Genomic DNA, 12,599 nt, shown 5'->3' on the forward strand with positions numbered 1-12,599 from the left:
TAAATGAGCCAAACCGTGTTATTCAGGGCCTCCATCGTGAATTTGTCTTAACTGTTCTCAGCTCATTGACCACCACTGGTATTGTCACATGGCGTTGGGCTCAAAACTCGCCAAGTGTCATGGTGGTATTTAGAGCTTTTCACCCCACAGACTCTGACACTCCACTCTGCGGTTTCTCTAGGGCTTCTGAGGTTCACAGGCAGTCTTTGGCATTGACCAGCTGTGTGATCATTAGTGATCAGGCTTTCAGGGTTTAATCTCTTCTAGTCTGCTGGTTACCTCCTAGAATTACAAGTTATGAGAAACCTATCAGTTTCTCCCCACCTTCTTAAGATGGTGGAAACTGACTTCCTGTCCCAACTATAGCTTTACTTATACCAGGCTATGTGCTGTTGTGACTTCAGTTCCTGGTGAACTACTGAGTGCTGTTTTGGTGTTGTGGGAATTCTCTTGTCTGTTTATTTCCTCCTTTTATCATATGTTGTCTAATACCTCCGTGATTGCTGTGAAGTTGGCTTTGGTTTAACTACTTTTGTCTTAGCCCTCCCATGGGGTGGGGGTATTGGAGCAAGGCTAGGCTTGCGGTCCAAACCTCTTCACCATCAGAAGTACCTCTAGAATAAGGGACCAATTAGGACCCCTATCTTGAGGGCCAGTCTAGGAGCCCTGATTCTCCCCCCTCCCCTCCAAGTAATACCCTTTTTATACTTCATGACAGGTACTTTTCAGTGACTTATCCAAACTACCTGCCAGGTAGTACAGTTCTTTGCCATGGATAAACCCACATTGTCTAAGCTAATGGCTTAGATTATCAGCCAGACTTCATCTGGCCATTGTAATTTTAATGCAGCCATACAGAGTCCATGGGCTTTCCCTGACATTTGAACCCACAACCTCTCGTATCCCAAGCGAGAAGCCTACCACTAGACCAATCGTGGGAAGTACTTCCCATCATTGGTCTAGTTCATCCTGCCATTGTAGACATGTCTAAATCTTGAGAAAACTCAATGTTTCTTCCAGGAAGACAGATGTTTAGATGTGACTTCTCTTACGTCTGTTTTTTTACCAGGTGGAAAGCTGTGAGAGTAGTTCACACAGTATGGATGAAGTTTCCCTCAGTGAATTTGGGGAATGGACCGAAATCCCTGGTGCCCATCATGTAATTCCTTGTGGCTTCATTAAGATCGTAGAGCTGCTTTCAGCCTCTATCCCAAAGTCTATCATCCAACTGTGTAAGCCGATCAAGTGCATCCACTGGAACAGGTCCATCCGTAAGCAGATTGAAGGAATGGCTGACCACAACAATGACCAGATGGAGGACAAGGGTTATCCTGTGTTTGTGGAGTGTGAAGATTATGAGTTCATCCCTGCAGATCATGTGATCGTCACGGTTTCTCTGGGCGTCCTTAAGAAATGTCATGAGACTTTATTCCATCCTTGCCTTCCCGAAGACAAAGTTATGGCTATCGAAAAACTAGGGATTAGCACCACTGACAAAATCTTTTTGGAATTCGAAGAACCGTTCTGGAGTCCTGAGTGTAACAGCATCCAGTTTGTGTGGGAAGATGATGCAGAATGCGAAAGTTTAACCTATACCGAGGAGATGTGGTACAAGAAAATCTGCAGCTTCGATGTGCTCTACCCTCCAGAGCGGTACGGTTATGTGCTGAGTGGATGGATCTGTGGTGAGGAAGCCTTGATCATGGAGAAGTACGATGATGAAACTGTGGCCGAAACCTGCACTGAGCTGCTGCGCAAATTTACAGGTTGGTATGAGACTCTTGTGCCAAAACCTAGCCCTGGCTTTCTGAAAAGGCCTCCTTTGCATCTCTTGAAGTGGTTGTTCACCCCTTTTCATTACTGACCACATTGATATTATGTTGAGAAACAAGGTTTGGCACCACCAGGTATTTGAGAGAATACGGTCTGTGAGCGGTGCTATTGTGGTCCGCTCACCCCCTTTGCATGACCCCCGGGCTCCGTGACCTGTGATGTCACATCAACTGAGGCGGGCCGCAGTCTTCCTGAGTAACTGGGCTGTGGGCGGCGTTTCACCGCTCATCACAGCACAGCATCTTCCCTGCTCCCTCCATTTCAGAGCACCGGAAGCAGGAGCGATGCTGGGCAGTGACGAGCGATGAAACGCTGCCCACAGACCACTGTTCCATGGAGACAGGGGCTTGCTGCGGTGATGTCGGGTCAACAAAAAGTTGACGTAACCTCACCGGATCCCAGAGGTCATGGAGCCCAGGGGTCATGTGAAGGGTGTGAGCTGACTGCAGTAGCGCCGTTCACAGGTACTATTGGCAACACAAGGTTTTTGAGAGAAACCTTGTTTTACAACATATCGATGTGGCCAATAATGAAAAGGTGTGAACCACCTCTTTAAAGTCCCATACTTAGAGCGCTCTGCTTGAGTTGGAAATCTCTTATATCAATTTGAAAGTCCTATGCACGCCACTACCCATTTGACCTCTGTTGGATAGCAGAGTGCTGTAATCGACAGTCTTTGGCTACCCCATAGACCAGGGGTGGGGAACCTGCGGCCCACCATGACCTTTTATGCCGTCCCCGGGCAGATTCCCGGGGGAGGCAGTGCTTGTGCAGTCACCGCAGTTTTGCAGGCCACCGGCTCTTTAAATCCACACATTGCTGCTTGTGTGCACCAATGTGTTCTCCCATCGGCCAGTGCCAACGTGATCAGGACTTACAGCTTCCAGCGTTGTGTGCCCGCCCCCCTGCCCTCCGGAGCTGGGTATCCGCCTTCTCCTTCTGATGCTGAATGACTGCCCCCTGCCCTCCGGAGCTCTGTGCCCACCTTCTCCTTCTGATGCGGTCTGGCGCCTGCACTCCGGTGATATGAGTGCGATTGCTGCTGTGAGTCCAGCGCCGGCCCTCTGCTGCTATGTGCCCTGCCCAATGCTTTGGGCCTCCCCACCCCAGTTCTGTAAACCCTCTCCCCCAGAGTTGCATTCAACTCTCAGCACAGTGTGCCCCCCTCAGTCCTGTGTGCAGCCCATCCGTGATGTCTGTGCGTGCCCCCCAGCCCCTCGTGTGGTGTGCATGTCCCCAGTTAACTAATTATTTCACCAAATATAGCAGGGTCATTTAAACATTGATAATTTTGTGCGGCCCCCGAAGGTTGGTAGAAAATTCCAAATGGCCCCAGGCAGAAAAAAGGTTCCCCACCCCTGCCATAGACTATGCTCTGGCACAGATGAGTGGGCAGTGATGCGCATGCGCTGTACATTATCCAAAGCAGTCCTATAGGCAATAAATGCATATGCTGTACTTGGATATCTCTGCCGTTTCAGACGGTGGAAAATGTGGGGTGTGCATACTTGGCCACCGCTCCAAGTCATCACCTATTTTGCCAAAATGGGACCTCTTTCTAAAAAAAAAAAAGAAAAAAATAATGGTAAGGGGGGGTGGGGTCCGTTGCTCAATTTTTGTTCTTTATGTCTAGAAGTATTGCTTGTAGAGGTCCACACCATGCCTGATCCGTGTACATTGCCTGCTCTTCGGTAGTATGGAACCATAGAGATTTTGGGTATTCATACTTGGCACGGCATGTCAAAAAGATGGTGGCTTGACTTTTTGCCCAGTGCCTGGAGCAGATCGATATGCACATGCTGTATGACTGAGATTCCTTGGATGGACATCAACCTCTTGACTTCTCAAGCGCTAGAAATCAGTGATGTTAATCTTTGTTGCTCACACATTCATCGCACACTTGTCATTCATGCCAATCCGATGTGACGTATCTGTCAAGACTTTGAAGTATCCACTTCAATCATGATGACTGGAACCGGCAAATAATTTCATCACACTTTTGAAGCTTTCCTGCGGGAGGATGGCGTGGCCGCACTTGCCGTCAAGTCTTCTAGTGTTGGACTGCGTCTCTTACATTATTGAAGACCATTGTCTGAAGTGGCAGCGTGATGGCTCTACGTCTTTAGTTATGTAACGAGTCCGAACTCTACTGTGCTGTTTTTAACTCGAGAGGCCTCATCTTGAGTTTACCCAGCCTGTAGCGTAGCCTGTTGAGGAGTAAAGTACAACTCCAATTTTTACATCGTGAGACCGGTGATGCTCTTGCATTATACCACATTTTGACCAGGCTTTTTGGATAGACTTTTCGGACTTTCATTAATCCTGTGAATGAAAGTCTGAAATATCCCACTTATAGTGTGGTGGACAATCATGGTTTTAAAGTCTCACAATTGGCACATATCAGAGCCCTGCCTTATACTAAAAATGGCTCAAATTGTAGATGAACAACATCTCCAGATTCTCGCCCTAAACTGGCTCTTTCATTAGTTCCTCACTCCCAATTGCAATGTAGTCAGTCTTCTTCTTTCTTTAGGGGAATTTATGACTGTGTGGCCGATACGGTCGCAGAGGTAATCTCCTTGTGTAACCCAGGGTAAAACACCACTTAAAATGTGCCCTTTTCCTACCTGCTGTCCTCTAATACTGGCCCAAAATTAAAGGAAGGTGGCTCTTAATTAGTCTCGCCCCTCTGCCTCACTTGGGTCTCTTGGACAACAGACTTGATGCCAACTGTGCTGCTGAGGTCTGCACAACTTGTCATTCTTACACATAGCACTATCTTGAAAAATTAAGACCATCCAAACCTAGAAGTCATGCAGTGACTACCAGGGTTCTACCAGGTCCACTGGAACCCCGTGAGTGGGTACACATTACAACAGTGGGCCCTTGTGCTAGGGAAAAGGGGAGGAGGGTCACCTCCTAAACTCACCTGAGGCCGATCCTGCACTCCCTAACATTGCTATACGGGTTCCTTCACTCAATTTCCGATCACGTGAATAACACGGTCTTTCCCTGGACTCAACCCTGTATAGTAAAGACAAAAATGGGTGATTTATAAATATCAATCCTTCAAAGCACTCCAAACTAGAGGTTATATTAAGGAACGGACCAGAGGAGAAAAACCAAAGAGGACTAAGGAAGGGAAAACACACCTTTCACACAGAAAATGTTCTCTGAATGGCTTCCTGGTCCACAGCTCACAGGTTCCCTCTAGAGGCAAGAATAGCAGAAACTATCACCAGCAATTACCTGGACTAGGAGAGAAGTCTTTATAGCTGACTATTGCTCACACTCAGAGTTTCAGGAGACCAGAGGATCTACTTAACCCTAGCAGCGCTGGATAAAAAAGGAATCTGCACAACCAGCAGTATTATCCTGAGCAAGTGTGTGTGTGTGAAGCCCTGTGCTGTGATCTCCTGACACCAGAAATATGAGCGACCAGTGTCCGTCATGGTACCCTCATGACTCTATATTAACGCTGCAAACATAAAATCAGAAATTCTCAACTTAAAATGCCAGCGTTAACATAAGTCATTTTTAACCCTTCTGCAAAACAATCTGATTTGGCATAAGAACATATCATCATTACAAATATTTTTTTTTTTTTTTGCTAAATTGGGGAATTTTTAGTAAATGGTCCAAAATCCAGATAAGTAATTGACCTATTTCCAAATGCTGCCTCTTGCTGGAGGACATTGGTCCATATAATGTGGGGTTTTGTGAATGGTAATTCTTCTTCTGTCCTGAGGTGGTGCTGCAAGGAAATTGCCAGGCTCCTTAGAGGGGGGAAGGAGAACGATTTGTTGGGACTCTGTTCTCAAACACCCTTTTTAAAATATTCATAACAAATGAAAAGCCAATTAACTGTATGTGTTTCTACTTGAGCTCAAGATTAGAGGACACTTAGGACTTGGCATAGCGCCTCCTGTCCGACATGCGAGTTCCCCCACGTCATACGATCTGTCTGGGCTCGCAGTGTTTACTAGTCTGCACTTTCCAAATGAAGGTCAGGAAGATGTTGATTAGAATAACTGGGATGTTAATGGTTAATTATGTGTACAGCAGAATATTAAGATTGAGTTACTTTACAATATTTTTCGGCACCAATTTATTGATCTGAATTTTGCACATCTGGAACATGAATTCAAGAGTGTATAAAAGATGGTCATGCATGTGACGGGTAACACTGTTAGAACTTTTAACGACCAGCTGTCAGTGGTATATCGGTTGGATAGAGAATTTCCGCTGTGACTTTGAAACACTTTTCATTAAATTCTTCTTGCCACTAGGAAATCCAAACATTCCAAAACCTCGGCGCATCCTGAGGTCCTCCTGGGGCAGTAATCCATACGTCCTCGGATCTTATTCCTACACTCAAGTTGGCTCCAGTGGAGCAGATGTCGAGAAGCTCATGAAGCCACTGCCTTATACTGAGAGCTCAAAAACTGCAGTAAGTAGAAACCAAGATATTTTTTATTTTTTCTTCTTTTTATACTATACCGTGCATCATGATGGGTTTTTAAGAACCATGCCATACCGTGCTTCATGATGGGTTTTGAAGAACCAAACCATATCCTAACATTCTTGATGGGTTTTGGTTCTTCAAAACGCATCCTTATGCACGGTATGGTTCTTCAAAAAACATCCTGATGCACGGTATATGGTTCTTCAAAACCCATCATAATGCACGCTATGGTATGGTTCTTCAAAACACATTATGATGTATGGTTCTTCAAAACCCATTATGATGCATGGTGTGGTTCTTCAAAACCCATTATGATGCACGGTATGGTATGAAGATCCAAACCATACCATTTTTCATGATTGTTTTGAAGAACCATACTATACTGTGCTTCACAATGGTTTTGAAGAACTGAACCACACCATACCATGCTTTATGATGGTTTTGAAGAACCATTCCATACTATATTGTGCTTCATGATTGTTTTGGAAACCAAGAATGAGAAAATGGGTGGAGGTTGTACCTACAGGAAACTTAATATTATGAGGTTGTTTCCAGCTGGACCAGATCTTTTTAAATTTTGAGTTACGATTTTGGGTCTGAAAACTTATTTCTGGCCTACTCTGGTAACTTGGTCCTCCAGCCCTATTTAAACGAGAGCCTTCCATGTTTTGTCTCCTGAACTTCTTAGGAGCTCTCTTGGCCCTACCAGTTACCACTGTATAGATTATGCCTTCTGAGGTCTTCAGTTGCAGGTGCTACTTTGGTGGGCTGATTAGCTTCTGCCCTGAATGTCATGGGGAAGTCTGGCTGGTGACAAATGCCCTTTGTGCCTATGGTAACAGGGTCTGGGGGTTAATGCTGAATATTGTAATTTTTCCAATGTTTGGAGATCAACGCTCTAAATGAATGGACATTGTCACTCTTCACCATGCCCACTGACAGGCAGGACGGAAGAACCAGGATTATTGTCTTTGTACTTTGTTTTTGCTATAGGTATTCTGTGTGCTCTCTAACAATGGCCCTTTTTCTTGTAGCCCATGCAGGTGATGTTCTCCGGAGAGGCCACTCACAGAAAGTATTATTCCACAACCCATGGTGCTTTGCTGTCTGGCCAGAGAGAGGCGATTCACCTCGCCGATATGTACCAAGACTTCTTACAATGCAACAACTGAGCGTCTCCGCTCTACGTTCTCGGACTCTCGGCCCGTGACTACCAGTGTGTGTTCATATTGCAATTCATTTTCTTCTTCTCTAATGTTAAAAGTAGAAATGGTTTTTATCCTTTTTAATAAAAAAAACTAAATATTTCAAAATGGATAAACTAAGAAAAAAAAAAACTTGTCTGTAGCAAATTCATGTACTGTAATGGTAGTAGGGAAGGGTCCTCCTGGCCTTCCTTTTTTTTTTTTTTTTTTTTATCTTCTTTTTTTCTCCCTTCCCCCTTCTATGTCTTTTTTTACATCTTGCACACCTGGTGCCTTTTTTTTTTTTTTTTTTTGGGAATTCTTCTTCCCCCCCCCCCCCCCCCCCCCTTTTTTTTTTTTCTGTATTGTAAGTGCCTTCGATTAATAATAAATACTACAAAAAACAATAAAAGAACCATCAGGTGGGAAAGTTCCTCTGCCTTTTTTAAATACAGCTATGTGGTTTTGTATTTTTGGTACCAATTTTTTTTTTTTCCAAAAATTTGCTTTTTCTTGTCTTTACTGTTAATATAGCAATTTTTGGCTGATAGTTGGGGAAATGACCTGATGGAGTTGTCTGTTTTTTTTTTTGGTTTTGTTTCGTGTTGGGTTTTTTTTTTTTTCTCTTTCGTATTCCGACGTCCAACTGATGGAAATCTGATCCACAACTGAATGTCACAGAAAAGGGACGGAGGTGGACACAGCCATGCCAAGCTTCTCTGTATTGTGTAATTACATGGTAAATAAAGCATGAATGTTATAGGTTTTTGGACATGCGCTATTTTTCTGGGTTGGGGACAACAAAGAAAATTCTGGAGTAGGTAGGTGCTAACTGTCAAGTCATCAGGGCAAGACAAATGTCAGTCTATCACTTCACATGTTCTGATTCTTTCTTTAACACTAGAAGTCCCAGAGAGGGGTCATTTGACATTTCTACCATTGGAACCCTATGGAGCTCGAAATTCCTGGGACTTCTAGTGTTAAAAAACAAATAAACAAAAGAACCTCATTGCCCTCCCTTGCTGTGATCTGCACTGCACCTCTGCAGAGGATTTAGTTATGCCAGAAAAATGTTTTTTTTTTTTTTTTTTTTTAATGGTCACTTGTGCCACCCCATGCAGCTTGCCGCCCAAGGTATTGGAAATTTATGTATACCTCCTTGTTGGCGTCCCCCGTTTTGCATTTCCTACTCCCTTTCCGGTACTTAAAGCTGCTATACAGAATGGTGCAAAAACTCAATCTCCTACCAGCGTTCAGTAAAGTATTTTGATGACACACCGTGGTCATTAGTTGACCCCTGGATGTCATGACAAGCCATTGGCGGCCCACAATAACATCACTAGGCCGCTAATTGGAGTAGGGAATGATGCACTCCCCGCCAGCGCATGTTAAATCTCACTGTCATTGATTTAACAGTAGGGATTTAACTGGTTGCCAGCCATGGGCGCATCTCCGATCCACTCGCTTATGATGATCAGGTCAGCTGACGTCTGGAGTCAGTGTGTGAAACTGCATCAAAGGCAGGGACACTACCTTAGATGTACCAATAAATCATAGATCGAGAAGGGGTTAGAGCGTGGCCCACCAAAAAAGATGAAACGCCACAGTCAAAAAAAAAAAAAAAAAAAAAAAAAAAATCCAACTTTTTATAGAAAAATGAAATGAGAAAAAAGTAACCCAATTTAAATAGGTGCAACATCAAAAGCTCACCGTTAGACCTTTTTAGCCTCAGGAAATGACTGATAGGTGTCACTAGAGGGACAGTTTCTTCTTCCCTTCTGGAGGAGAGCAATTTTCCCTATTTGGCACACTTTTTCGAGGGCTTTTAACTGCAAGGAGCAGATTATAGAGTTAATATGTCATTACTGCTTTTCATAATGATAGTGATAAATAGATCGGCTGATGGCTTGAATTAAACCGTCCGGGAGGTCCTGACCCTTCATAGTCAAGGTGAAGGGCTGCAAATTGACATAATGGAATGTATTTGTTCAAATACAAAGTTTAAAATTCTATTAGCGTTAATTTGTCATTAATATGCATAATATACCTTTTTAGATATAAATTATTCTGCCCTAATATGACCAATTTTAAATACTGCTTTAATATGATCAGTTATGAATGTTACTGCCCTAAAATGGTTAATTACAAATCATACCGCCCTCATATGACCAGTTATACATATCACTGTCTTATATTGATCATATATTTACCTTTTTTAATATAGCTGAATGTTACTGCCCTCATGGCCTATTAGGAGTATTAACGCCCTAATATAATTCTAAATCCTTTGCTCCATTATAAATGAGACCTAATGTTTAATTATAAATATTACTGCCCTAATACGATTTATAAATAATTGTACCCGCATTTTGACAAATCGTCAATATAACTGACCTAATATGATCATAAATAATACCGCCCTCCGCTTTGATCTCATATATATATATAATTTATATTTACAGCATCCGAACACCCTTGTTTTTAACCCCCCCCCCCTAGACTGCAAGCGGGGCTCACTGGGGGGGACCGGCTCCCATCATTCACTGAAGGTAGCCATACATAAATGACACATCTGAGCGTTAACGATACTTGGTCGAGTACCGAGCATACCCAAGCACCGTGATGCTCTATCATATATCAAACAGTGGTGAGCACGCTCGGTCATCATTGGTGAGGAGAGCGTGTTCCCCACAGCTTGATATTCAATTATCGGTGTGCTCTGAGCTTGCCCGAGTATTGCAGGTACTCGGTCTGTTGCGAACAATTTGATAGAGACTTGGCTCCATTCAGTGAATGGTGCGAGCTGGGACCCCAGTGAGAGCCGCTTGTAGTATATGAATGTCTCTCATTGGGGGTAAAAACAATGTATTCAGATCTCGTATGTATAAAAAGCATGTAACTCAGGATGAGCACAGGAGCAGTAATGTAATGTGTGTACACAGTGACTGCTCCAGCAGAATAGTGAGTGCAGCTCTGGAGTATAATACAGGAGGTAACTCGGGATCAGTAATGTAATGTATGTACACAGTGACTGCACCAGCAGAATAGTGAGTGCAGCTCTGGAGTATAATACAGGAGGTAACTCAGAATCAGTACAGGATAAGTAATGTATGTACACAGTGAGTGTACCCCAGTGGCATCATGTTTTATATCTTGTACAGAATGGCCCATTGTCTCGAGTGTAACATCATTGTTACTGGTGCCAAGGTTATGATGACATGCAAATATCTTTTTATGCCTTTAGTATTAGATCAGGACCATAATCCATAAAGGGGTCATGTTATTTGCTCAAAAATGATTGATTCAGAAATCCAATATAAAATCGTAACGATACATACATTGAGTGGGCAGATCTGTTCCTAACTTTTTTTGAGACTCATCAGCACAAATCACGATTTTGGAATGGATACAACAGATGTACAGTTATGTGCAAAATAATAGCTGTGTGTTTAAAACAACTAAGGGAAAAAAACCCTCACTCCTCCATAATAGCATGTATTTCCATACACAGTCTCTGGGAGCTGCGCATCCAGTTCTGAATGAAAACAAGCAAAATAGAAAGTTTTAAACTGAAAATGAAGAGAGAGAGGAATAATGGACTGTTGAATGAAAAAAAAAAGTTAATTTTCATTTACAAACTCTATTATTTACAGTATAACCTTTTAATTGGTTTACCGACCTAGCTTTACTGCAATATTTAGTTGTATCTACTAATATTTGGTTGTATAAACCTTTTATTTCTGATAAGTGCTTTACATCTGTGTAGAATGGAATCCTCTAACATCTGACACCTGTTGGCCGATATTTCAGCCGCAGCTGCCAGGACTACATTCCACAGTTCTTTTGCATTCTTGGTTTTGAGTCAAAAACAGCATTTTGGATTTCCCATCACAAATTCGCAATCAGATTGAGAGGTCTGGGGATTGGTCTAGATCATAATATCAATCTTGATGGTCTAGAAGTAGGATGTTTATCTCTTGCCGGAGTGTTTGGGTTCCTTGTCCATTTCGAGGGCATTTGTTCTTTGGAATAAGGCAACTTGACCTCTTCTAGAATTTTGATATATTCAATCTGGTCCATGGAGCCTGGTATGTGATAAATAGGCCCAATGCCAGAGTATGAGAAACATCCCCAAACCATTCAGCTTGTGTCTCCATGTTTTACAAAACTTCACAATATACTGTGGCCGAATTTACTGTTTTTTTGGGTTTTCTTAGAAAAAAAACAATCTTGCTCTTAACTGTCCATAGCATGTGGCACCACTTCTCTTTAGGACCACTCTTCTTTTTAGACTACTCTTCTATTTAGGACTACTCTTATCTTTGAACGACTTTTCTATTTAGCACCACTCTTCACTTTAGACCACTCTTCTTTTTAGGACCAGTCTTCTCGTCTCTTTAGACTAGACTACTCTCTTTAGGACCACTTTTCTCGTCTCTGTAAACTAGTGTTCTCTTTAGGACCACGCTTCTCTTTAGACCACTCTTCTCTTTAGGGTAGGATTCCACTTGCGAGAGAATCACGCGCATCTCCTGGGATGGCTTGCCTCTCTCCTGACAGGAGCAGGTCAGCTGCATCTATTTCTATGCAGCTGAGATGCTCTCATCGGAAAAGAGGTAGGCCATCCCAGGCGATGCGATGTGAGAAACAATCGAGCATCTCGAAAGTGGAAACTTACCCTTAGGACCACTCTTCTCTCCAGGACCACTAGTCTCTTTAGACTACTCTTCCCGTTTCTGTACATTACTCTCTTCTCTTTACGACCATTCTTCTCTGTAGGGTCACTATTGACACCTGTCTTTCACAGAATATGGGATCTGACTAATTGAACTCTACACTGATTTTAATTAGAACACCACCTGTTATTAAATTGATTATACCCAATTAGAAGCATGTATGTCATGACTGTTAATTCTGGTGGTTGCCCATTACTTGCTACACCTCGTCATGAATTTCAACCCCCCCCCCCATCTTGGTTCTCCGAAAAACAGTAATTAAACACATTAGTAAAGTTAGACTTAATTTGCACATAACTGTTACTCAAGGTTTTGGACCCCAATTACAATTCTATGACTGGTCCCCTACCATTCATCTCAGATTTAAAACACTGGTATCTT

At 42.9% G+C, this 12,599-nt stretch overlaps 1 protein-coding gene across 1 annotated transcript in view; it reads left to right on the forward strand.

The window, feature by feature from the left end:
- Nucleotides 1–8,244, forward strand: part of SMOX (spermine oxidase) — a 33,772-nt gene extending 25,528 nt beyond the window's left edge. The window contains exons 5-7 of the mRNA XM_075346542.1: nt 1,070–1,766; nt 6,123–6,283; nt 7,333–8,244. Of these exons, the coding sequence (XP_075202657.1) occupies nt 1,070–1,766; nt 6,123–6,283; nt 7,333–7,470 (996 nt within the window). The 3' untranslated portion in view covers nt 7,471–8,244. The remainder of the gene's footprint in view (nt 1–1,069; nt 1,767–6,122; nt 6,284–7,332) is intronic.
- The last annotated feature ends 4,355 nt before the right edge of the window (nt 8,245–12,599 follow it).

Source organism: Anomaloglossus baeobatrachus, chromosome 1 (assembly GCF_048569485.1).
Source record: "Anomaloglossus baeobatrachus isolate aAnoBae1 chromosome 1, aAnoBae1.hap1, whole genome shotgun sequence".
In the NCBI taxonomy this organism is placed as follows: Eukaryota; Metazoa; Chordata; class Amphibia; order Anura; family Aromobatidae; genus Anomaloglossus; species Anomaloglossus baeobatrachus.